At 39.3% G+C, this 23,862-nt stretch overlaps 2 protein-coding genes across 5 annotated transcripts in view; both read right to left on the bottom strand.

Moving 5' to 3' along the window:
- The window catches only part of LOC116870731 (torsin-1A-interacting protein 2-like), a 34,205-nt gene extending 12,047 nt beyond the window's left edge, over window positions 1-22,158 (bottom strand). The window contains exons 1-2 of one of the 4 annotated variants that reach the window (XM_032862733.1): window positions 12,902-13,000; window positions 8,737-8,911 (exon numbers count right to left, since the gene is read on the bottom strand). The gene's annotated coding sequence lies outside the window, so the exon portion shown is untranslated. Of the gene's footprint in view, window positions 1-8,736; window positions 8,912-9,919; window positions 9,937-12,901; window positions 13,001-21,984 lie in introns of those variants that run through there. The other 3 variants (XM_032862735.1, XM_032862732.1, XM_032862731.1) reach the window with 3 other exon arrangements.
- Window positions 6,992-8,737, bottom strand: TOR1AIP2 (torsin 1A interacting protein 2). Its single transcript, XM_032862736.1, has one exon. The coding sequence runs from the start codon at window positions 8,243-8,245 to the stop codon at window positions 7,850-7,852; it is 396 nt and encodes a 131-aa protein (XP_032718627.1). The 5' UTR covers window positions 8,246-8,737; the 3' UTR covers window positions 6,992-7,849.
- Window positions 22,159-23,862: the final 1,704 nt, after the last annotated feature.

Genomic DNA, 23,862 nt, shown 5'->3' with positions numbered 1-23,862 from the left:
AGAGCAGTAAATGACTAAAAAGAGGTAAGATAATTCTGAGGGAGGGGGGCTATCTTTGCCCCATACATCAAGACTTATTATAAAACTTACAGTAAATAAAAACGATAGGGCAATGGTACAAGAACAAATAGAACATACAGAAGAGAGAGCCAGGAAATATATGCACACAGAGATAAAGGAAACTGGCTAAGCGACAAGAGGGAAAGAATGGATTAATGAGTAGTTTGAGGACAAGTGACAGTTTAAATGGGAAAAAAATAGATTTCCCCTGCCACCTGACACAAAATCAATTCCAGATTAGAGACTTACACGTAAAGAGAAAAATTTTCAATTTCTTTATAATCTCAAGGTTTTCTTAAAACAAGATATAAAATGCACAAACCATAAAGGGGAATTCTGACGTGATCACATTTTAAATGTTAATTTCTATACAAATCATCAAAATCGAAGTTAAAACATAAATTCACTGACTAGAAAAATATCAGCAACACATATAATCAGCAGGGGATTAATATCCAGAACACATAAAGACTCCTAAGAGACAGATAATGTTATGAAAAATTAAGTGGACAAAAGAGCTTAACAGTTTTAACAAATTGTTAAAACGAAGAGGAAACCTACCATTCTAATGAATCAATAAGAAGAGTGGTCAAGGAAATGCAAAACAAATTAATGACATACAACAGCTTTTTACAACCAGTGACTGGCAAAAATTTACAAATAGGGCAATACCAGGTGTTGGCGAGGATATGGATATACAGAGTTCTTAAATGCTACTGGCAACGAGGCAAACTGTTACAACTTTGGAGGGCAATATGGCAATATCTGGCAAAGTTAAGATGTGCATGTTCTACAAACTGTCAATTGCACTTTTAGATTTATGCCTCAGAGAAACTTTCCCGCAAGTGCCCACCGAGGTTGGTGGCAGCATAGTGTAAAATGAGCAGAAAAGAGAAAACCACCTAAATGTCCATTAATAAGGAAGTGGATTTTAAAAAACTGGTATATTCTTACAATGTAGTAGTATATATGGCAGTTAAAACAATGAATTACAGATCTCAAAAATTTGTAGAAGTACAGCATTATCATTTTTACATACAACTTAAAAAATAAATTTATACTACACAGTGTTTCAAAAGAAGTGAACAAATGGCATAAATAAGAACTACTGATACAAACCACAACACGGATATTATCTAAAAAGTGTAAGTGAAAGTCACACATAGAGGAGTATCATGCCAAATGATTTCATTTATATGAACTTCCAGAATAGGCAAATCATGGTCTATGGTGACAGAAGATCTAACAGTAGCTCCTGGGAAAGGGCATGAGGAAACCTTTTGGGGTTAAGAAAGTATCTCATATCTTTATTGAGGTGTTGGTTACATTTGTCATCAAACTTAAAATCTGTACATTGCATGTACCCTCAATAAACTTTATTTCCAGAACTGAACATTATTTCCAAAGACTGAATGCTTTCAAAAATACATTGCCTGCTAACTAGAATGCAGCCAATATACTTTCTGTAAAAGGAACCATCACAGATCTTCCTATCATCTTACAAATGCTCAGCATATACCTTTCTTGTCACGAGGCACACATTCCTGCAGCCCATTTCATTCAGACCTTTTGTAACATATCACTGTTCATAGCTGAAAGAGTATCCCCTCAAGGCTACAAGGAAGAAGTGGTATAAACATGGAGGTTCTCGACACATCCTTGCAAGAAGTCACATGGTGGTGCAGCTGGGAGATCTTGAGGCCACTATTCCCAAAGCAGGTCACCTTTTGAGCAGTGTCCAATCCATATGAGGAAATGGAACCTCTGGGCTGATTAATGGAAGTGAGGCAGAGCCTCATCCTGATGGAAAATGGGAATGTTGGAGACATTTTGCAGCGGCAGTAAAAACCCTTCCATAATCATGTCCACAAAAAGATTCCTTTGATGGTATCGTTTGCAAAAAGAACTGATGAAGACCCATGTGCTTCATATGGCACAAGAGATATTTACTTTCAGCAAATCCCTTACAAGTTTGTGAAATGTTGGTTTTCAGTGCCCCATACATGGATGTTATGATTCATTTTGCCACTTAAGTAAAACACAGCCTCACCAATGGTGACTATCTGCACTTCCCTGTGACCCTGAAGCCTGCAGCAAAAGTTGTACCATTTAACTTTAACAGTCTCTGCATGAAGGATAAAGCAATAAAGTTTTATTCTCCCTTTACGGAGAACGCCATAGATGGTATCCTGAGGGATGCCTTCCTTCATTTCCACATCCTGGGACTCCTCTAAATAGAGACACAAATTTGTCTCCCTATTTCCTCTGCTGCTGTGATTGCCTTGGGCTCTTTTAAGGTGTATCCTTTCTGTTCCTCCCATTGTACCAATGGTAATGCTCTGACAGCTTGGTATGTGTTCACTGACTGGTACACTGCCTGACCTTTGCACCGCAGCAATCCAACCAAGTTTAGTGGACTCCGACACACAAAATGAAGTGTCGTAAGGGGAACTCTACAAACCCCTGCACATTACATCTTTATGCACAAATGTTACTGATGTTACTGAGTAGTAACATATTTAAAGCAGTCAATTGTCTTTTATTGCTCTGTACCATTGTTTAAATACACATAAAATAAAAAATTAAACACAGGAACAGGAAGGATACACATCAGCTTCCATTTGATGCTTGCTTCTGCTGATGGAAGGACCGGAAGAGGATGAGGACAAGAACGGGTTCCAACTCTATTTGTCAAGTATCTTAAAAAAAAGAAACTGAGGCAAATGTAGCAAAACATTAATATATTTTAGATCTGGGTACCTGGTGAATGTTATTTTCTGGACTTTTCTATATGTTTGATATAGTTCATACTTTTTAAAAATGAGTAATACAATGTATCAGCCTCTGTGAGGAAAAGTAAGAATCAAAAGGCAGGGCCTATGATGCTAACTCTTTGAGCTCGCAAGCAATGACTTTATGTTACACAGGCACACTTCAACCACAGCCTCCCGTGCATTTTGTCACAACCAGCTGGGAGGAGACAGGACCAGAAAAAGCTGCCTGTGAGAACAGTATCAGGGCTGGGAGAGCAGCAGGACTTTACCCAACTTCTACTCATCCTGAAAACCTCTGGTCCCACCATGGGGATCAGGCAGGAGGGAGGGAGGGGACAGAGACCTAGAGGAGACCTGGGGAATAAGGGGGAGGTAGCAGGAAGCACTGGAATCTGTAACACTTAAGTGATAATTCTTTTTTTTTTTTTTTAAGGATTTTACTTATTTTAGAAAGAGGGAAAGCAAGAGGGAGCGTGAGTGAGCATGAGTGGGGGAGGGGCACAGGGAGAGAGAGAATCCCAAGGTGGGAATCAATCTCACGACTCCCGAGATCATGACCTGAGTCAAAACCAAGAGTCTGACGCTTAACCAACTGAGCCACCCCAGGTGCCCCTATGTGGTATATTAAAAAAAGAGAGAGAGAGAGAGAGTGAATCAGAAGCTTAGCAGCTAAGGACAAAAGAGAATCAGTCAATTCAAGATGGTAATTTAGATATAAATGCCATCATGACTAACATGGCAGTCAGGGCCCAATAAATACATATTTTCTTTTTTCTATTTTTAAACACTTTTTTTTTTTAAAGATTTTATTTATTTGAGAGAAAGAGACAGCGAGAGCAGAAACACAAGAAGGGGGAGTGGGAGAGGGAGAAGCAGACTTCCTGCCGAGAAGGGAGTCCTATGTGGGGCTCTGGGATCATGACCTGAGCCAAAGGCAGACACTTAATAGACTGAGCCACCCAGGCACTCCTGCTTTTATTTTAGTAAATGGTGTCATTTTAGGCTCTAGGGATAACAAGCAGGTATCCTGGCCCTCAAACCATTTATAATTCTGCTGTAGAGACAACATTCAAAACACACACAACAAAAATAACTGGTAACATTTACTGAGTGCCTTGTTTATGCCAACAGCATCCAAAGCACTTTATGTATTAATTCATTTAATTTCACAACAGTCTTATGAGGTCTGGACCATTAATATTCTTACTATTTTACAGACAAGGAAACTGACAAACACAGAGCTTAAGAACCTTCCCCAAAAACACAACTAGTAAAGGCAGAGTCAGGATTGGAACACAATCTGACTGTGTGACCCAAGCTTTTACCCATGCCACTAAAAAAACAAACAAAAACCAAAACAAAAAATGCCTATTGTAAACATAGTATAAAGCGCCCGGTGTCTAGTTCTGAATTGTGACTCTGGCTCCTATGACCTGGTTCAACCTACACATAATCTTAAAGTTTTCTCAAACTGCTTGTTTTGGTGCTGCGTAAAGTCTCAGGTGATGTAGTAAATCACACAGCAATTACATCTACTACAATAATGACTGTCAACGAGCCTGAGAAACGTGATAAGGATTTGCTTGGGGTCCTCCATCCCTGTAGCCTTGTCTTTACACCTAAGACGTACGGCTTAACTCAACTACAGACTCACAGTTATCTTCACTGGAAGGTACTGGTCCTTCATTGGAAGGGACTTAAGAAGTTTCCAGTAATTCAGCATCAAGCTCTAACAATTGGCTTTAATCCCTCTTTCTGCCTCATTCTCCTGTACCTTTTCTAGTTCTAAAGACTTACTACGTGCCCTAGGATTGGCATGTATTATCCCATTTCAAACCCAGAGTAGAAGGTAGATATTACTGTACTATCTATGTGGCAGATAAAGTAACTGGAGAGAGAGAGGCTAAAATGCCCAAACTCATCTAATAGTACTAGAATTTGAAAACACACACAGGTCAGCTGGTTGCAAGACCATTATTTTTCCTATATAATAAGCAGTTTTCATGCTGTGTTCTCAGGACTTCGTGGACAATCCAGGGCCATCAGGGAAGACTGAAGAAACAAAAGGGGTATGGTTCATCTCACTCTTACAGATAAGTGTATCCTGCTGATTGCTACACATTCTTTGGATTCCATGGAATTCTTTTATGCTTCTCTGCTTGCCTGGGCTTCTTTCTCCTCCTATCACTTAAGAGATAATCTTAACTCAGTTACCCCCAATACAGGAGAGCCTCCTCTTCAATAAGGTTATTTCCTTCCCAGGTTACCCCAGCACATGTCTCTCAATATTCCACTCCCAGGTCTGCCATAAAATAACTGGAAGTGGTTTTAACAGTCATTTTAAAAATGGCCACCAATCCATGTAAGTAATATTATCAATTCTGCCACAGTATGAAGATGATTAATACGACTCATATAATCTAAAATAGCGGATAACCCTCTACATCATTTGTTGTGAGACTTAATTTTAGGAATATATTTATACTTTATAATTCACTATCTGGAATCATGAATTGGAACATTGTGGAGTACTTTAAGCCAAGTAAAGTCATACTGAGAAGACCAAAGCAGAAGAGCTTCAAAGTCTTCTGGATTTTCTGCTTTGCTCCATTTTATGAACTCTGCCACATTATGTTATTTCTGAGAGCTGACCATGTAACAGGTTATGCGATAATACAATCATGTCTGAAGGTATTCTTAAAGTAATTTTTAATATTTTTGATTCCTCTCTCCTGTCCATATACTCACAAAGCTTAGAATGACACCACACAGAACTACAGCAGTCCTGATTATTTTAATGAGAAACATGTGACTAATAATCTGAACTAGGACAGTGACCTACCTGCAGTCCTACAGGAAACCTCTTTATGTGGTAACAGCAAAGTACAAGAACTATCAACACCTTGTGGTATTATGAGTACTCAGTTCCCATCCTTTGAAGCCAGATAACTAAACACCATGGAGGTGCTACTGTTGTACTTCTCGAAGTAGCCACAGAGCACCTGGGTAAGAATCTCCTGTACCACTACTTAGAAATGAAGATTCCTGGGCCCTGTGAGCAACCTAAGGAATCAAAATTTCTCTAAGATCAAGAAATTTACATGTTTTGACAAACTCATCCAGGTACTGATTTGGAAATCAACAGTACAAATCTGTCTACTTTTTCTTAACTATTTAAAGGAAAGACTGGTTAAAACAATCTTTGGTTCAAACATTTTGCTGAGGGGCACCTGGGCGGCTCAGTGGGTTAAGCCTCTGCCTTCAGCTCAGGTCATGATCTCAGGGTCTTGGGATCGAGCCCCGAGCCCTGCTCTCTGCTCAGCAGGGAGCCTGCTTCGCCCTCCCTCTCTGCCTGCCTCCCTGCCTACTTGTGACCTCTCTGTCAAATAAATAAAAATCTTAAAAAAACAAAAAACCATTTTGCTAATACTTAAAACTGCACACATGTAGAGTGTTTGTCAGTATGTGTTTGAAAAAAATTTAGGGACCAATAATATTGGTCAAAAGCGTTACTTCTAAGTAAATTTTCACTTTTTAGAAAGAGCTTTAGTACCGTAAAGGAGTTCTTAACCGAGGGTTAATGATAAACTAACTCGTCTTCACTCAATTTAGCAGTCCACACAGTTTATTCCGCATTAACAGGAGAGAGCTTCCATTGCAACAGACATAAGGCAGATACAGGGTAGATCTCTGGGGTACATCCTTTATACAGATGAACAAATAACTTTAAGTTTCACAACATGTGGCCGGCATGATTTGTTGCATACCAACAGCCATTCATTCCTCCCTTCTCCCTTCCTAAAAGGGCCATGATTTTTATTAGGGGAGACTACGTGCCCTACCCACCCAAGCACTGCTAACCCCATCCCCCTTTGCCAGGTTTCCCCAGCTTATGAACCAGTACTTTCTAATGACACATAAGAAGAAATCTGTGAGGGACTTTTAAGATTTTTTTTTTCCCCCCAAATAAAAGACACAGACGTGAAAGGCAAAAGCTTTTGCTTCCTACTTCCAGCCTTTGGGAATGAAATGTCTGAATAGCCAATAGCCACACTTAGCTCACCGAGGAAACAACTATGAGGACAAAAAGCCACCATGATAAGGGCCCCAGTGGCGAAGAACAGAGCGATCCTGGGACCTTAGAACAGAGCTGAGCTGCTACACAAGCAACGGATTATCTAGGACCTTAGGCGGAATTTAAAAATTGTTCAGTGGCCTCTGAGATGTTTTCAACAGATAGTCTAAGTTTTCTCGTGTACTCTAAGTTCCATGATTCTCATCAAGTGAAGGCCAGCATGTGGTCAATGTCCAGCAAGACATTCTTAGTTCTCAGAAAGACGCTTCCTTTAGACCATTCATCTTGTCTGTGGAGTCAAGCTTGATAACTCCCTGCCACCTATGTCATGGCACAAGTACTTTTCCATTTCCAGGGGAGGACATTCTAAGTTCACTCACCACTAAAACAGGACAGCCTTTGCTTATGTGGCGTCAAGTAAGTAAAGACAGTGGCATTTCTGCATGTTTTTGTGTATCCTATGTAGGTATTACCCCTGGTTGATGTATGAGAGGTGGAATTTAGAACAATGCAGTTTCTAATCAAAGTATCTAGCGGTTTTACTGGAATAATCTATAATCCAGCTACAAAGTTGCTTTCTCTGTAACAAAAGTTATCACTAAAAGTATCATTATGGTACACACAGTACAGGGCCTCTCCTCCAAGACTATCCTGTCATAGATCCATAATAAGGCTGTGGAGCTTTTTAGGATGGGGAAGCTAATTCCAAAACATGGGGAACACAGATTAGACTGGTTCTAGATGAACAGCCCGACTGGAATACGGATTAAATTCATGCTGAACAAAGTATGTGTAGACAATGGGAATAGATCCAACAATTTAAGCAGTTCCCCAAGGTAGTGACAGTTTAGATCAGATTTAGAAAGGAGACATTTTCCCATTCTCCCTTGGGCTACTAGTACAGACTCGAGAGTCTCCATGGTTTTGACTGCTTAAGAAGTTACTTGTTTTGGCCAAGTTTTTTGTTCAAGGTTTTGTCCGTTCTGGTCAAGATTAACTGCAATGCAGGGTTAAAGCCAGCTACTCTAGAGTCATGTATCCTTTTTCTAACCAGTGGAGGACCCAGAAGAAACGGGTGGCAAGCTTTTTCAAAGGTCCATCTGGTAAGATTTTGGGGGGCCCACTCAAGTGGAAAAGACCAAGGTAGAACAAGGCTTCTGTTAGCAGGATTATCAGGGTAACATTCAGGGCAATAATCAGCTCTGTTAATGCGGTCTAAGAACACCTGGTAACATTCATTTTCAACAAGCTCAGTTTGGTACAACCAGTGGCCTAGTTCTAAACTAGGGAACCACTGTTGTCCACAGTCCGGGCAATGTGAATTATCTGAGAACATCTGGGCCTAGAGCGGTAACACAGAAACCAACGTAACAGTAAATGGCAACAATGACAAAGATACCCAAATAACCAGTCCTAGTACAGGTCTGGTAGAGCAATTTCTCAGTCCAACCAACGATACTTGGCGACCGGAGTTAAATTTGGCTTGCACCTCCGTGCAATTCTTCAAGATGTCGTTGTCTATTTTTCACTCAATTGCAACTCAGTCTCTGAACTCAGGGGCCGATCCGTCTACAATGTGATCAGTCACTCACTAGCAGCACAGATTCAGAATAGCTCCTTCAAATCCCAGCTTCTCGAGAAAAGACAGGGCTCTAGTCTAAATTGGTTATTTTTTCTTGTGTGTTATCAGCTGGTGGTGTCATGCAGAGGCACTTGGCTTACTCTGCTTTGCTGGTAAGTTATTATATCTGCTTGGTGAAACAGAGCAGCTGACAGGTCCAAAGGGTCTTTTGTGGGCGCTGGCACTTGCCGTTGTAATACACGTACCCAAGTCTTAAGGCCTTGGCACTTTACAGCGATGTAGGGGGGTCAGGAAAACCTGGTAGAGTCCTCTTGAATGTGGATCCAATGAAGTCTTTCTTGGGAAGACCTTAATCGGGACCCAGTCACAGAGAAGTAGCTGATGCTGAGTTGGTTGAAGCCTCTGGGAATGCTTCACAACCTGTAAATGATAAAACTTCAGACGACTCATATGGGCTTTGAGTTGCTCATATTATTATTAGAAACATGCATTTGGAAATCATTTGGACCAGTCAAGGTGGATGAAAATCGTCTTGTGGGTCTTTTTATGACAATTTCATAGGGGTTCGCACCAATTTATCCATTGGCAGTTATTCTTATGCTTATTTTGGGCACTAGGAACAGTTTTTTGGTTCACTTAGGATTCATACTAGATTGGGAGGCCTGGGTGGCTCAGTCGGTTAAGCGTCTGACTTCAGCTTAGGTCATGATCTTCAGAGTCCTGGGACTGGGCCCCAGGTGGGGGTCCCTGCTCAGTCAGGAATCTGCATCTCCCTCTCCCTGCTCATGTATGCACTCACGCTCTCTAAGTCTCTCTCTGTCAAATAAATAAAATCTTTTAAAAAACTTCTATACTAGCTTAAAATTTTTAGGACTGTATTTCTTTTTTCTAAGTCCTTCTGCACTCCAGTAATCGTAGTCTATATAATCATATTTAATCTAGTAAAACTCTTGAGATTTCTCGTGTATCTTTTCTGTGAAATGGGTACCATACATGGTATTCCTATAATGTGTGGACTAACTTTAACAATGGTGACAGCTTTTCTATAATATACTTTAATCCATCCAGGAAAATGCTTACAAAATCATCAGGAAATATTCTTAATAGCCAACTGTAGGAAGTTGGGAGGAAATCTTTCTGAAGGCTAAAAAAGAAAACAAGAGGGGTATGTCTCATTACCCATATCTATCTTCATAGGTTTATGCACATTATATATTTAAGAAAGAAAGAAAGGTATAATCTTGAGCAATAGTTCTGAGCAATTTTTGGAAAATATTTAGAAAATCAGTTGGAATTTGCAGATGCTATCATTATTTTTATTCTCCTTCATGACACTTAATATAACAAGTAAAAAAAGGTGGGGTTCTAGATGTATGAACAACTACATAGCCACCTAGGGAGTGCTACGTATCAGAAAACAACATAAACCTTGCTTTTCTCCAGTGCTCTTTTTTGTGAATTCTGAGGCTTGATCCTGTGAGAGCATGTACAGACACTGGGCAAGGCATGAGTGCTAAAACTTTATAAGTATTTGGCCTGGAACGCAGAGCAGTGACAGCCTTAGTTGTGGTCAAAGCATCTTCCTTCCAGACCATCAATAGTAGCTGTGACTATCAGATTTTAAAATGGAAGTTTAAAAAGGCAACCAAAAAGCCTCTCTCTGACAGTGCTGCAACACAGAGCTCCTATTCTGATGAGAGCCCAGGCTGAGGTGAGGCAGTCAGTGAAGGTGCATTGAAGTATCTTCTGAGGTGAGATGACAATGTGTGGGTGTGGGCTACCAACTCAGCTACTCAGGCATAGTTAACAGAAGGTGGGGCAGGGTTCCTGACTCAATACCTTCGTAGTGACAATACCGGGCATAAAAGATTTCCCCAAGGGCCTACTGACAAGAGCCACCACAGTAAAAGTTTCAGTTGCTGAATTGGGAAATCTTCCATGTTTAGTACCTGGCACAGACAGATGATGAATAAAACCCACACAACCATGGGGTTCAACATAAAAGTTAGTAGTAAAGTTATATGGCTAAGTCTAACGTCGAAAAGATAAAGAATTTTGGATTTTTTGAGTGAAAAGGGGATATGCAATTGAAATCACAACAAGATACTATTTCACATCCACCAGACTGGCAAAAATTAACAAGGCTGACAACTGGGGCTGTATATACTCTAGGCAAAACCACCCTCAGGATTCCACATCTCCACTGGCAGTGTCAGGAGGGAGGCCTAAAGCTGCAAATACTCAGAATAAACCCACCTTTCCCCCAACTTTTATCTCTCCAACTTCAACAGTCAACAAAGCATTAGAGCTCCAAATACTCCTCCAATTAAGAGAATTCTAGTGTTCCTTATGTTTCAGACAAGACAGCCCCTCCCCTGGTCCTCTAAAAACCACTACGGGCAAGTGTCAAAAGGGGACCCCAAAGCACTAAGTGCTCACATTAAGATTACTTGCCACCATCCTCCTTGCTCACTCTTAGCCTTACCACTAACGGATGAGTGAAGAGGGCCTCTTGAAAATGGTCCCGGCGTTATCCTCAAACCCCACCCCACCCCCACTCACTGCTTCGCTACCCTTATAGCCGACCAATCTCGTATCTCTGTTTATACTGACTACTAAAGGAAGCCCAGGGCTTCCTGGTTGTACCTCATCCCCTTAATCTCTAATCCCCATATACAGCCAAGAGCAGCCAAGGCAACATCCCCTTTTCCTTGCTTTATATTTTCCATTTTGATATATTAAATATTTTAGCTCTTTGTTTCTACAAAAATACACTCCTTGAGAACAGCACTTTTTGTCTTTATTTACTGTTGTACATGACCAATAAACATAAAAAGAATGAAAAAATATAATGTGAATCCTTATACCATAGAAGCATAAATTAGTACAACCATTTTTGGAATTAATTTGGCATTATCTAGTAAAACTGAACATATACGTGCCTCCTATAACTCAGTAATTCCACTCAAGTATAAATCCTAGAAAATTTGCACATTTGTGCTTAAACATGTGAATGAAAATATTAATGGTAGTACTGCGTGCAGTAACAAAACAGCCAAAATGGCCATGGACACTAAAATGGATAAATAAATCGAGGTACAGGCATACCTCGTTTTACTGCACTTTCCTGTGCTTCTCAGATACTGTATTTTCAAAGCATGAAGGTTTGTGGCAACTCTGCATCACCAAGTCTGTCCGCACCATTTTTCCAACAGTATTTGCTTGCTTTGTATCTCTGTGTTACATTTTGGAAATTCTCACAGTATTTCAAACTTTGCCATTATTAATTATATTTGCTATGGTAATCTACGATCAGTGATCTTTGATGTTATGACTGTTACTGTTTTAGGGTATCTGAGACCATACCCGTATACGACTGTAAACTTGATAAATGTCTTTTTGTGTTCTAACTAACTCACTTGCTCCCCGACTCTCTGTTCCCCCATCTCTCTCCCTCTCCTCGGACCTCCCTATTCAGAGACACAACAGTACTGAAATTAGGCCAATTAATAAAACTACAATGGGCCCTAAATGTTCAAGTCAGAGAAAGAGCTGCATGCCTCTCACTTTAAATCAAAAGCTAGAAATGATTACACTTAGTGTGAAAAGCATGTCCAAAGCGGATAGGCTGAAAAACAAGGCCTACTGCCCCAAACAGCTGAGCTGTGAATGTGAAGGAAAAATTCTTGAGGGAAATTAAAAGGGCTGCTCCAGTGAACACACACATGATAACAAAGTGAAACAGCCTTCTTGCTGATATGGGGAAAGTTTAAATGGTTTGGTTTGAAGATCAAACCAGCCACAACATTCCCTTAAGCCAAAACCTAATCCAGAGCAAATCCTCTCTTGAATTCTACGCAGTCTGAGAGACGGGAGCAAGCACAGCAGAAAGCAGAAGTCTGAAGCCAGCAGAGGTTGGTTCATGAGGTTTAAAGAAAGAAGCTGTCTCCGTAACATAGTAACAGTGCAAGGTAACTCAGCAGGTGCTGATGGAGAAGCTGCAGCACGTGGTCTGGAAGATCTAGCTAACTTACTGAATGAAGGTGGTTACACTAACAGCAGATTTGCAATGTAGATTAAAGCAGCCTTCTACCAATAAGATGCCATCTGGGACCTTCAGAGCTAGACAGAAGAAATCAATGCCTGGCTTTAAAGGACAGGCTACTCTTGTTAGAAGCTAATGCAGAGGCGACTTTAAGTTGAAGCAGCCACTGCTCATTCCAAAAATCCTAAGGCCCTTACGAATGATGCTATATCTACTCTGCCTGTGCTCTAGAAATAGAAAAAAAAGCCTGAATGACAGCACATCTGTTTACAACATACTTTACTGAATATTTTAAACCCACCGTTGAGGCCTACTGCTCAGAAAGAGATTTCTTTCAAAATACTACTGCTCCTTTAACAATGCACCTGGTCACCCACGGGCTCTGAGGGAGATGTACAAGGAGATTAATGTTGCTTTTGTGCCTGCTAACACAATGTCCATTCTGCAGCCCACAAATCAAGGAGTAATTTAGACTCTCAAGTCTTATTACTTCTGAAATATGGCTATGGCTGCCACTGGAGAAGGATTCCTTTCATGAATCTGGGCAAAGTAAACTGAAAACTTTCTGGAAATGATTCACCATTTTAGATGCCATTAAAAACATTCCTGATTCACGGGAAAAGGCCGAAATCAACATTAATAGGATGCTGGTAGAAACAGATTCCAATCCTTATAGATGACTGAGGGGTTCAAAATGTCAGTCGGAGGAAGTAACTGCAGATACGATGGAAACTGCAAGAGAACTAGAATTAGGAGTCAAACTGAAGAGGTGAGCAAATTGCTTTAATTTTGTAATAGAACTTCAATGGATGTGAAGTTGATTCTTATGGATGAGCAAAGAAAGTAGTTTCCTGAGATGGAATCTATTCTTGAAGATGCTGTGAAGACTGTTGAAATGACAACAAAAAAAGTTAGAGTATTACATAACTTCGTTGATAAAGCAGTGGCCGGATTTAAGAGGATTGAGTCCAGTTTGAAAGAAGTTCTACTGTGGGTGAAGTGATGTCAAACAGAATCACACGCTCTACGGAAATCATTCATAAAAGGAAGACCCAACTGATGCCCCAAACTTCACTGGTGTTTTATTTTAGGTAATTGCCACAGCCCCCCCGGCCTTCAGCAACCGTCACCCTGGACAGTCAGTAGCTATCAACATTAAGCTAAGACCTTCCACTCATTAAAAGCTCAAATAACAGTCAGCATTTTTTTAGCAATAAATTATTTTTTAAATTAAGGTATGTACATTTTAAAAAAACACAATGCTACTGCACAATTAATGTACTACAGTACAGTGTAACTAGAATTTTTAGGTACTTTGACTTGACTCCCTTTACTGAGATCCTTGCTTTACTGCAGTGATGAGGACAAAAAAACCCTCATTATGGCTATACAGGGAATACTGTACATACAGACACAGATGAAACTCAAGAATATTAAGCTAAAAAAATTAAAAGTAGCAGAACACCCCATTCCACCCACCCACACACTTATACAGTTTGCATTTACATTAAATTCAATATATTATCTAGGAATATTCAATAAAACTATAAAAGAATGAAGGATTAGCAAAGGACGACCCTTACCATTGATGGGAGAGGAAAGGGGATAGGGCTGGGGAGGGCATACTAATACATTTCAAAGATAATAATCTGGGGGGATGGGCAGATGGAGTAACTGGGTGATGGACATTAAGAAGGGCATGTGATACAATGAGCACTGAGTGTTAAATGAGACTGATGAATCAGTAAACTCCATCTTTGAAACTAGTAATACACTGTATGTTAGTTAATTGAATTTAAATAAAAAAATTTTTACAAATATTAATTTTTTTTTTAACTCAGTGGAGGTACGAGGTACGAGGTTCATTGTATCACAAGTTGTTAATGGCTTACAGAATCTCTATTCAATATGTTATAATTTTAAAAAACAGTAGAGTAGAAATAGCAATGGGCTAGAAAGAGAGATTTAGCAAAACCAGAATTCCACATTGTGGACAAGAAGAGCAGGAGTAGTTACTTTGCCCAGAGGGTAAGTAACATACAGAGGATAAAAGCCTACAGAAGGATATAGATGCGGGCACCTGGGTGTCTTAGTCTGTTAAACATCTGCCTTCAGCTCAGGTCATGACCCCAAGGTCCTGGGATGGAGCCTGCTTCTCCCTCCCTCTGCCACCCCCTCCTGATTGTGTTCCCTCCCTCCCTCCCTCAAATAATTTTTTTTTTTAAAGGAAGGATACAGATCTTCATTTTTCTCATAAAATTGTAAGCAACTATCTCTTCATAGAAATAAAAGAAGCCTACCTGATGCTGGTGTGGAAAAGAAAGTTCATCTAAGCATATTCCCATAAAGGCATGCATCTGCATGCAAGGACACATGGTGACTTTGTGCTAAATTAGAAAAAAGAACTCTTCCTGCAAGTAAGCTGTAGCCCAGAGAACCTCACGTAGCCCAGTATTCCACAGTAATCCTTTGTCTGTTAGATAATAAGGCTTACTAACAATAACACCAAGTACCACTACCCATTCTAAGCACTTTACATATATTAACTCATGTAATCCTTACAATAATCAATTTTATAGTTAAGGAAACAGAGGTTGAGCAACTTGCAAAGGTCACAGGTCACTGCAGAGAAATCAGTATCTGAATCCAGGCAGACTGGTTCCAAAGCCTGTATCTTAACTACCAAAGAGAGTACCTTTTTGTTTAATTACATAAATGTTTTTTTTTTAAATTAACATATAATGTATTATTTGCTTCAGGGGTACAGGTCTATGAATCATCAGTCTTACAGAATTCACAGCACTCACCATAGCACATACCCTCCCCAGCGTCCATCACCCAGCCACCCTATCCCTACCCACAACGCCCTGCAACCCTCAGTTTGTTTCCTGAGATTAAGATTCTCTTAAGGTTTGTCTCCCTCCCTGGTCCCATCTTCTTTTTTTTTTTTTTTTTTTTTTAAGATTTTACTTATTTGACAGAGAGAGAGAGAGAGAGAGAGAATGAGCACGAGCTAGCTCACAAGTAGGCAGAGAGGCAGGCAGAGAAGAGAGGGGGAAGCAGGCTCCCCGAAGAGCAGAGAGCCCGATGCGGGGCTTGATCCCAGGACCCTGAGATCATGACCTGAGCCGAAGACAGAGGCTTAACCCACTGAGCCACCCAGGCGCCCCCCATCTTCTTTCATTTTTTCCCCTCCCTTCCCCCCATGACCTTTTTGAAGCAGGAACAGTTAAGCTTTAAAAAACCCCTTCAAAAACTGTTTGCTACTCTTCAATGGTGTGTATGTACTGAGGTACGGGTGGAGAAAATCACCTACCACAATTTTCCATTTCCAGACAAAAAATCTAGGATAGGTTTAGGGAGTCCTGAATCCCTTGAAATTACATCAAAATTTTTTATGTACACTTGTGCTTTTTTTCTGGAAAGAGAATAGATACTTTTAAACTCCCCAAAACCATTAGGTTGTTAATGGTTCCTAATCATTTTACTACCAAATGTAATTTTTATTCCAGCACATCCCTCCTCAGATCTCATTTTGGAAGGATGTCTAAACAATGAGCATTCTTCCAATAATTTCATTTTCTCATTTTTTTATTAATCAGATGTCTGCCAATGTCAATCTGCCAATCAAAACTTCAAAGAAGATAATTATTGTTACTTGCCCTAGTTTAGAAATTTTCAGTATTTTAAACTGCAGATAAATATTCAAAATGCCTCTATCATAAAGTCGGAAAGATTTAGATATTCCGGATTTGTTTCCTTCCTCAACTCGTTGTTAGCTTATGTTAAAAGCAGTTGATTTAAAGTAAATATATGATTACTTACTTGGCTCGCAGAAACGCTGAAAATACCTTGACAACCACCATTCCTCTACTGATTATTAAACGTAATTGTTTAAGTTACCCAGGAAACTAACCATGTAGTTGGCTCAACGCCAAGTACTATGGATATATAAAGAAAAATCTTACAGGACTTCCAGATGTCCAGGGAATCCAGATTGGAAACAATACTTTGGGTAAAGGTTAAAAGTCTTCAGATGGATATTAAAAGACTGCATGTAGAGTTCATAGGAAATTCTGGAAGGCCCACAGAAGAAGCAAGGTTTTCAAACCTTTTAACCAGCAACAGTGGGTAAAAACCAAAGTTTAAAGAGTTTCCCTACTACACAAATGCTATACAACAGGAAAACAAAAATCAGGTTTTTCTGTGTGTAAGAACTACAGTAAAGTTAGGATTCTTCCTGAAATTTTGGAGACAATTTAGAAAATAGCACTTTAACTGCAGAATGAAAATGCAATTCTAACCCACTGAAATCTGTATCTACTAATAACGGCAGCTTAATACAAATTAAATATTTATCTTCTCTAAATATTCTATTTCATTCTTTGCTATTTCCTGAATGGCTGTTAGTAAGCAAGCTCAAATCTGCCTTTGTCAGACAAAAATTCTCTTGTTCTTTTTATAGTAGGATAATGTAAGTCTCAGACTGAGTCAGGATTGGGGTGACTTCTCCAGGCAAACATATTCCTTAGAATTCAGCCTCCACTAACTCTTTAAATATATAAAATCAGAAGACAGATATACAGAAAAAAATATAAAAATATAAATTAAACCATGAGTTCCCATTTTAATTATTTTCTTCCATGGAGTATTATATTCTAAGGTTAACCAATTAAAAAAAAATAACTCTTTTTTATATGAGACAATTTCTCTGCTAAGTTTCATACACAAAGTCAAACCATTCAAGTTTCATATTTTGTAAGTAGTTTGGAATTTATAGGCAGGAGATTAAGGAGCACGGGGATAAACAGGAACGTTCTTTTTAAGTTCTCATAAATCTAAAATAATTGTGTTAAATATATCATGAAAATAAATGCTCCTTAGAAAGTCTTCAGACTGCTTTGTGAGAAACTATTTCTAATTTGGCAGTGTTGGAATCAGTGAGAAAAGACATATGGATGACAATCTTCACAACTTACCATATACACTGTTCCCTCTTATAAAGAACACATGAGCCAAACAAACAAACAAATAAACAAAAAAACAATCCTAAGTTAGAAAACAGCTGCCTCTCACTCTGGCAACTGACAGACAAAACAGGTGTATGTGTGGCCTGCAAGCATACCTACAACAGAACAGCTGCTTCAGACATTTATGCGTACATTTCAATTGACCTTGCCCTAATGGCCCAAAAGTCACGGTTCATATTCAAACACCAGCAGTAAAATCTTTAAGGTTAATACACAACTTCCAATAGTGGGACCTAGTGCCAAGTTCGGGTATTTCTATTCCTATACGTATGCTATTTGTGTCTGTGTTTAAAACTAAATTTCTAAGTCTTGCTCACTCCTCTGGACTGTATTTATTGTCATAATATGCCAGTATTATTCTCTATCTCGTAAAAAAACTAAAATCTTAAATAAAAAAACCAAGAAACTAACATTGGTACACATCAGTTAACTAAACTACAGACTTTTTAAATTTCACCAGTTTCTCCATTAATGTCCTTTCTCTGTTCCAGATCCTATCTGGGATCTCATATCACATTTAGTTGTTAATTCTCCTGAATCTCTAAACTGTGACAGTGTCTTAGTCTTTACAGTTTCTTTTGTCTTTTGTGAACTTACTTGGTCTTTGCGACCTTGAAACTTCTGAAAAGTAACTGTCACTTATTTTGTAGAATGATCCTCAATTTGGGTTTGTATAATGTTTTCTCGTGACATTTCTCATGCATTTTTAGCAGCAGTATCACTGAAGAAATGATGTTGTATCCTTCTAACTGCATCATATCACTGAGTTCATGATGTCCATGTCCTACTACTGGTGATGTTGACTTCAATCATTGGGTTAATATGGTATCTCCAATGCCAAGTTACTGCTTTTCCTTTCCAGCTGTAATTATCTTGAGAGTTTTTCAGAATATTCAAATATCTTGATTTTCCTCAAACTTCCATCCACTAGCATTATAAGTGAATTCTGTCTGCAGTAATTACTACAAGGGCACCTGGGTGGCTCAGTGGGTTAAGCCTCTGCCTTCGGCTCAGGTCCTGATCGCAGGGTCCTGGGATCCAGCCCCACATCGGGCTCTCTGCTCAGCAGGGAGCCTGCTTCCTCCACTCACTCTCTGCCTGCCTCTCTACCTACTTGTGATCTCTCTCTGTCAAATAAAGAAATAGATCTTAAAAAAAAAATTACTACAGTGCTGTATGCCTGATGATTTTCTACTTCCTGCTTTTCATTCATTTCATTCACTAGACTTCTTCAGTTAAGAAAGAGTTGTCCCTTTTCCTGTTTGTTTATTCAACTACACCCATTCAAGGATACTTAATTTTGTTCCCTGCCTTAAAATTCAATACTACCATTATTCATTTTGTTGCTTAAATTGTTCCAACTTTGGCCATTTGAAGCTCCTTCAAGTTGGTTCCCGTGTCCTTTCGACAAGCCTCTAAATTTTTTTGAGCATTTCCTTAATTTCAAGCACAAGATGTTCCAGGGTCCCTGCTTCAGCCCTGGGATCAACAGTGTTTCAAAAAAAATCCTCGGTCCTTTTAGCAAAAGATAATGCTTAAAAACCAAAGTTTCACTGTCAAATCAACAATTTGGATAGCCACCACTATTTGTTTCCTTACTAAACTCATTAGCTGGAAATCATTAGCGTCATCTTGGAGCATATTAGAAATGCAACTTCTTGGACCTGACCCCAGACCTACTTTAACCAGAATATTTGAGAGGCTGGTGCAGGCTATGTTTTAAGAGGTTTGACAAAAGATTCTAATGCTTTACTACGAAGTTTGAGAAACACTACTTTGAAGAAGTTTTCTTTCAGTGTAGACCCTTTGTTTAATAAACACAGGAAAATTTACTCTTAGTAACTCACCTTGTATATAAATCATACTTTTACTGACACAGCTAATAAAACTATAGGTGAATGCTTCACTTGTTCAGACAGTCTATACTTCCCTATTCTTCACTATTTTCCTATAAAAAGTTTTTTAAAGTGGTTACAGTAATTATAGATACTGTTATACTTTTATACAAAGAAGTTTTAAGTCAGCCTCCAGGATCAATTTCTGCCTACATATACGACCTAACTTCCAGACACTGAAGGTACAAAGATAAAGCCCTTGCAGCACTGTACTCTAGAGTCAGACTGCCTGGGCTTGCACAGTTGTTGGTGAACTCCTCTCTTTGTCTTCTGTTTTCTTAACCACAAAAAGGAGTAACACTACCTAGAAAGAAGAGGCACTGAGGGTTAAAAAGATAATGTACCACATTTGCCACTATGAGGACACAAAAGAAGCCCTCAAAAACTATTATTATTTGAACTTGGGCTAAAATAAAGTTCTGCTGTTTCTTCGCTAGATCAGAATAAAGGCAGACCCAGAGAGCTCTATTTATATAAAACTCTCAGAAGTTAACACACCATTCTTTCAAATTTGACTTTTTGTAAAAAGGTTATATTTACATTATGTATACCTATGGTGAAGGGCTAAAGGAATATATTAAAAAAAAAAAAAACAATTTGATCTGTTGAGGTAGTGGAATTATAGGTGAATTTTCTTCCTTTCTGTTTTGATTATCAAAATCATGGACCAACTTCCTTAGTGTTAGTAGCCCAATTAGTATTAACAGTTCCCATCTATTGAGTCCTTAAACTATCCTATTTAATACTCCAAATAACCCTATACATCTCAATTTTGGAGATGAGGAAAGGAGCTCAGAGCAATACAGCAACCTGCCCAAGTCACACAGTGACAGAACAGGAATTCAAACTCAGCTCTGACTCCAAACTCAGTCATGATCAATGATGGGGACAATCATTCTTTATTCACAAAAAGCTTGAGGGGCGCCTGGGTGGCTCAGTGGGTTAAGCCTCTGCCTTCTGCTCAGGTCATGATACCAGGGTCCTGGGATCTAGCCCCACATAGGGCTCTCTGCTCAGTAGGAAGCCTGCTTCCCCCTCTCTCCGCCTACTTGTGATCTCTGTCTGTCAAATAAATAAATAAAATCTTTAAAAAAAAAAAAAAAGCTTGATTTGCTGTGCAAAACTTAAAAGTGTAGTCGCTATATGGACTTACGTCTTGTGGGACACAATAGTAGTCATAAGATGTAAAACACTAATGAGATTTTAACACAAATTCTATATGCAAAATGAGAAACAGAAAGCAGATAGGGCTACTCTGAGCAAACTTCCCGTAAGGAAATTCAAATGGAGCTTCAGAGAAAGGTGGAGTTCCATGGTATACAGTTTAAAATAATGTCTCAGGCAAAAATAAATTACATACAAGACACAAGACATTACTAAAATACTCCAAAATCCTCAAGTATTATTAGCTAAATTTGTAAGTTACTCTATTCATAAGTTACAGGAGCTCTCGGGCGAGTATTTTCTCTATGGTAGCAAGGAAGATACGTGAAATAGAACTTAAGTGAGTCACTCATGGTTATGTGATGAACCAGCAGTGAAACTGGTAATCAGGTTGTGGCCTCTGCCTTCAACATAATAAAAAAATTACTGAGGAGAGGATCTCGAAGTTTCTGTAGCAAATACCAGTTTTTCAAACCGTTGTAATCCACACAGGTGCTTCCAAGGACATTTTTAGTTCTTCTACAATGAAGTTCCTTTTTTTCATTAAATGATTTTCCACTAACCATGTATATGTTAATCATGTACTTAAAAAATAAAACTGATAAATATGGATAGTTTCCATGGCCCTAAATCTTTTCCTTGTCCAACAGCCCCAATTCTTTAAAAAAAAAAAAAAAGGGACAAGTAAAGGGTTTCTCATACAGATCAAAAATAAAATGTTTTAAAACTCAGGTAAAACTGAAACAAAAGCAGTATGTAGAATCAGATTAAGAAAACTCTATGTAGAAAGTCTAACAAGCCTGACTGATAGAACACTACACACTTTCCTGAAGGAAGAAAAAGGGGTAAACTTTCAAAACGGGTATGAAATTCAACTGAGAAAAAAATATGTATGTACATATATAATATGTAAACAAAATAATAAATGTAGGTTCTTACCAAAACTTCAAACTTAGCCCTTTTTAGCACCATTAAGGCTAAAAAAGGGGGGGGGGGAGTACTGTTTTATAGGATAAAGATGACGAAATAATGCGACCCTGTTAGGCATGCAGGTAAAGAGTGTAATCTCCACCTGCACTGGCCGATTTCCCGTTTATATTTTGGGAGTTACAGGAATTCTAATTCTCGTCTCAAAGTCCAAACCAAACAATTATTCCCACCTTAATTTGTTTAGTGTTTGTAACACCTGATTTCTCTTGTTTTACTCCAAAACAAAAATATGCCCCCAAACTGCTCCGCTTAAGGTTTTTTGCAGTACGGAGGTGGGGGTGGGGAGGGATTATTTCAGAAAAATCTCTCCAAAGAAGATATCAGATAAAATATTAGCACACGGAAAAGTTGTATACACATTTTACTTACTTACAAATTCTAGCAGGGTCTTAAACTGTGAACTGTCAACGTCAGGGGAGCCCTTCGGGTGTTCTTTCCGCTCCACGACGCCGCCGGGCTGCACCCCTCCTTGGACGCGGCCGATCGGAACGTCGTCCCAGCTCCTGTCCACGTGACACGACCTCAGTGGGGAGGGGAGGAGCCCGTGGAATGCTGGGACTGGTAGTCGGCCCGCCCCTCCTCCTCCTCAGGACGCACCCCCCTTCCTCCATTCTCCCCCCTCCACCCGCCAAAGCCCGGGCGAGAGGCGTGGCGAGCGCGCCCCACAGAGCCGCCCGGGACCAGGTCCCCTGCAATCCCACAGGAAGGCACCCATCTCTGCAAAATGACCACAGACTCTAGTCTTTATAAATTTACAGGCTGGAACAACCCATGGCACCAACTCTGTGAGGGGCACTACCCAGTAATGGCAAGCACCAGGCAGACGTGACTTGGAACCTCTGCTAGGTGTGTGTCCGCAAACGAGTTGCTTAATCCAAACCTCCGTTTGCTTGTGTCAAATGGGGGCAAGGCTCTTACATACATACCTCATAAGGTTATAGTGAGCAAACGTGCTAATTAATGAACGTAACGGTATTTGCTAAATGACAGTAGTAAATTTTTTAAAATAGCTATTATTTTGATTATATAAATGTTAAGATTGAGAGCAAGGAATTTACGCTAGAACACATGATCAGCCAGGGGCAGCCAAGAAAGTCTAAAATTCCTCTTCCTGATCAACACCAATTCAAAACAACGCAGAAGAAATCCCTCTTAAAGCTCACTCTTCCTTATTTTTTCCTCGTAACATTTCTGACCAAGACACTATTTTACTGACTTTGATTTTTATCTGACTCCCATAGAATATAAATTCCATCGCAGGGTTGGTTGTATTTTAGTCGTCTTTCACTGCTTTATCCCCAGAACCTAGAGCAGGGTTTGTCTAGTACAGAGCAGAAGCTCAAGTATTTATTTGGTTAATGATTCTTCATGTAGTGGTGATTTGGGGTGCCTTCATCTCTCATTCTTTCTGCGGAAATCACAGAAACACTGTGATTTGGGAATATTCCTAGATGCTGCAATTTCTTTTTTCTTTTTTTTTTTTAAGATTTTATTTATTTGTCAGAGAGAGAGAGAGAGAGAGAGCGAGCGCACAGGCAGACAGTGGCAGGCAGAGGCAGAGGGAGAAGCAGGCTCCCCGCCGAGCAAGGAGCCTGATGTGGGACTCCATCCCAAGACGCTGGAATCATGACCTGAGCGGAAGGCAACTGAGCCACCCAAGCATCCCGATGCTGCAATTTCTAATTCAACAAAGCATAAGTATTACAACCCACTTACTTTAACTTTTTTTAAAATTTCAGTATAACATTTCCAGCTAGACACTTTCATTTGTATTAATGGTCTTTAAAATATTTTTCCTTTTACTTGTGAGAATGGGGAATGAATGGAGTAAGCTACTATTTCTTTAGTTTACTTTCTGAGTATTTTAATCTTTAACTTATAACAATGTTGCTTTTCTACTAAGATACAAAGTTCTTTCCCTACTGACCAGAAATGTGATTATGCGCAAAGAACTGATAGATGCTTTCTCAGTAAATAACTGGATTTCTGCTTATCCTAAACAAAAAACTCTCCTACAAAAATTACATTATTTTTAAATGTTTCTTTTAGAACAGCTGCTTTAGAAATTCAGTGTCAACAACACTAGACTTCTAGACCTAGGCATGAAAGCTGGGTATATAAATGATGCCAGTCATTTAATCTGAATTATAATTTTTTGTGTATGTCTTTCTCCGAATAAATGGCAAATTCCCTAAGGATAAAGAATACACATTAATTTAACCCATACATTTATCAAATGTCTATTCT

This window comes from Lontra canadensis, unplaced genomic scaffold, assembly GCF_010015895.1.
Source record: "Lontra canadensis isolate GAN:19392208 unplaced genomic scaffold, GSC_riverotter_1.0 scaffold24, whole genome shotgun sequence".
Lineage (NCBI taxonomy): Eukaryota > Metazoa > Chordata > Mammalia > Carnivora > Mustelidae > Lontra > Lontra canadensis.
The sequence above is the reverse complement of the archived record's forward strand: the minus strand, read 5'-3'. Positions and strand labels throughout refer to the sequence as shown.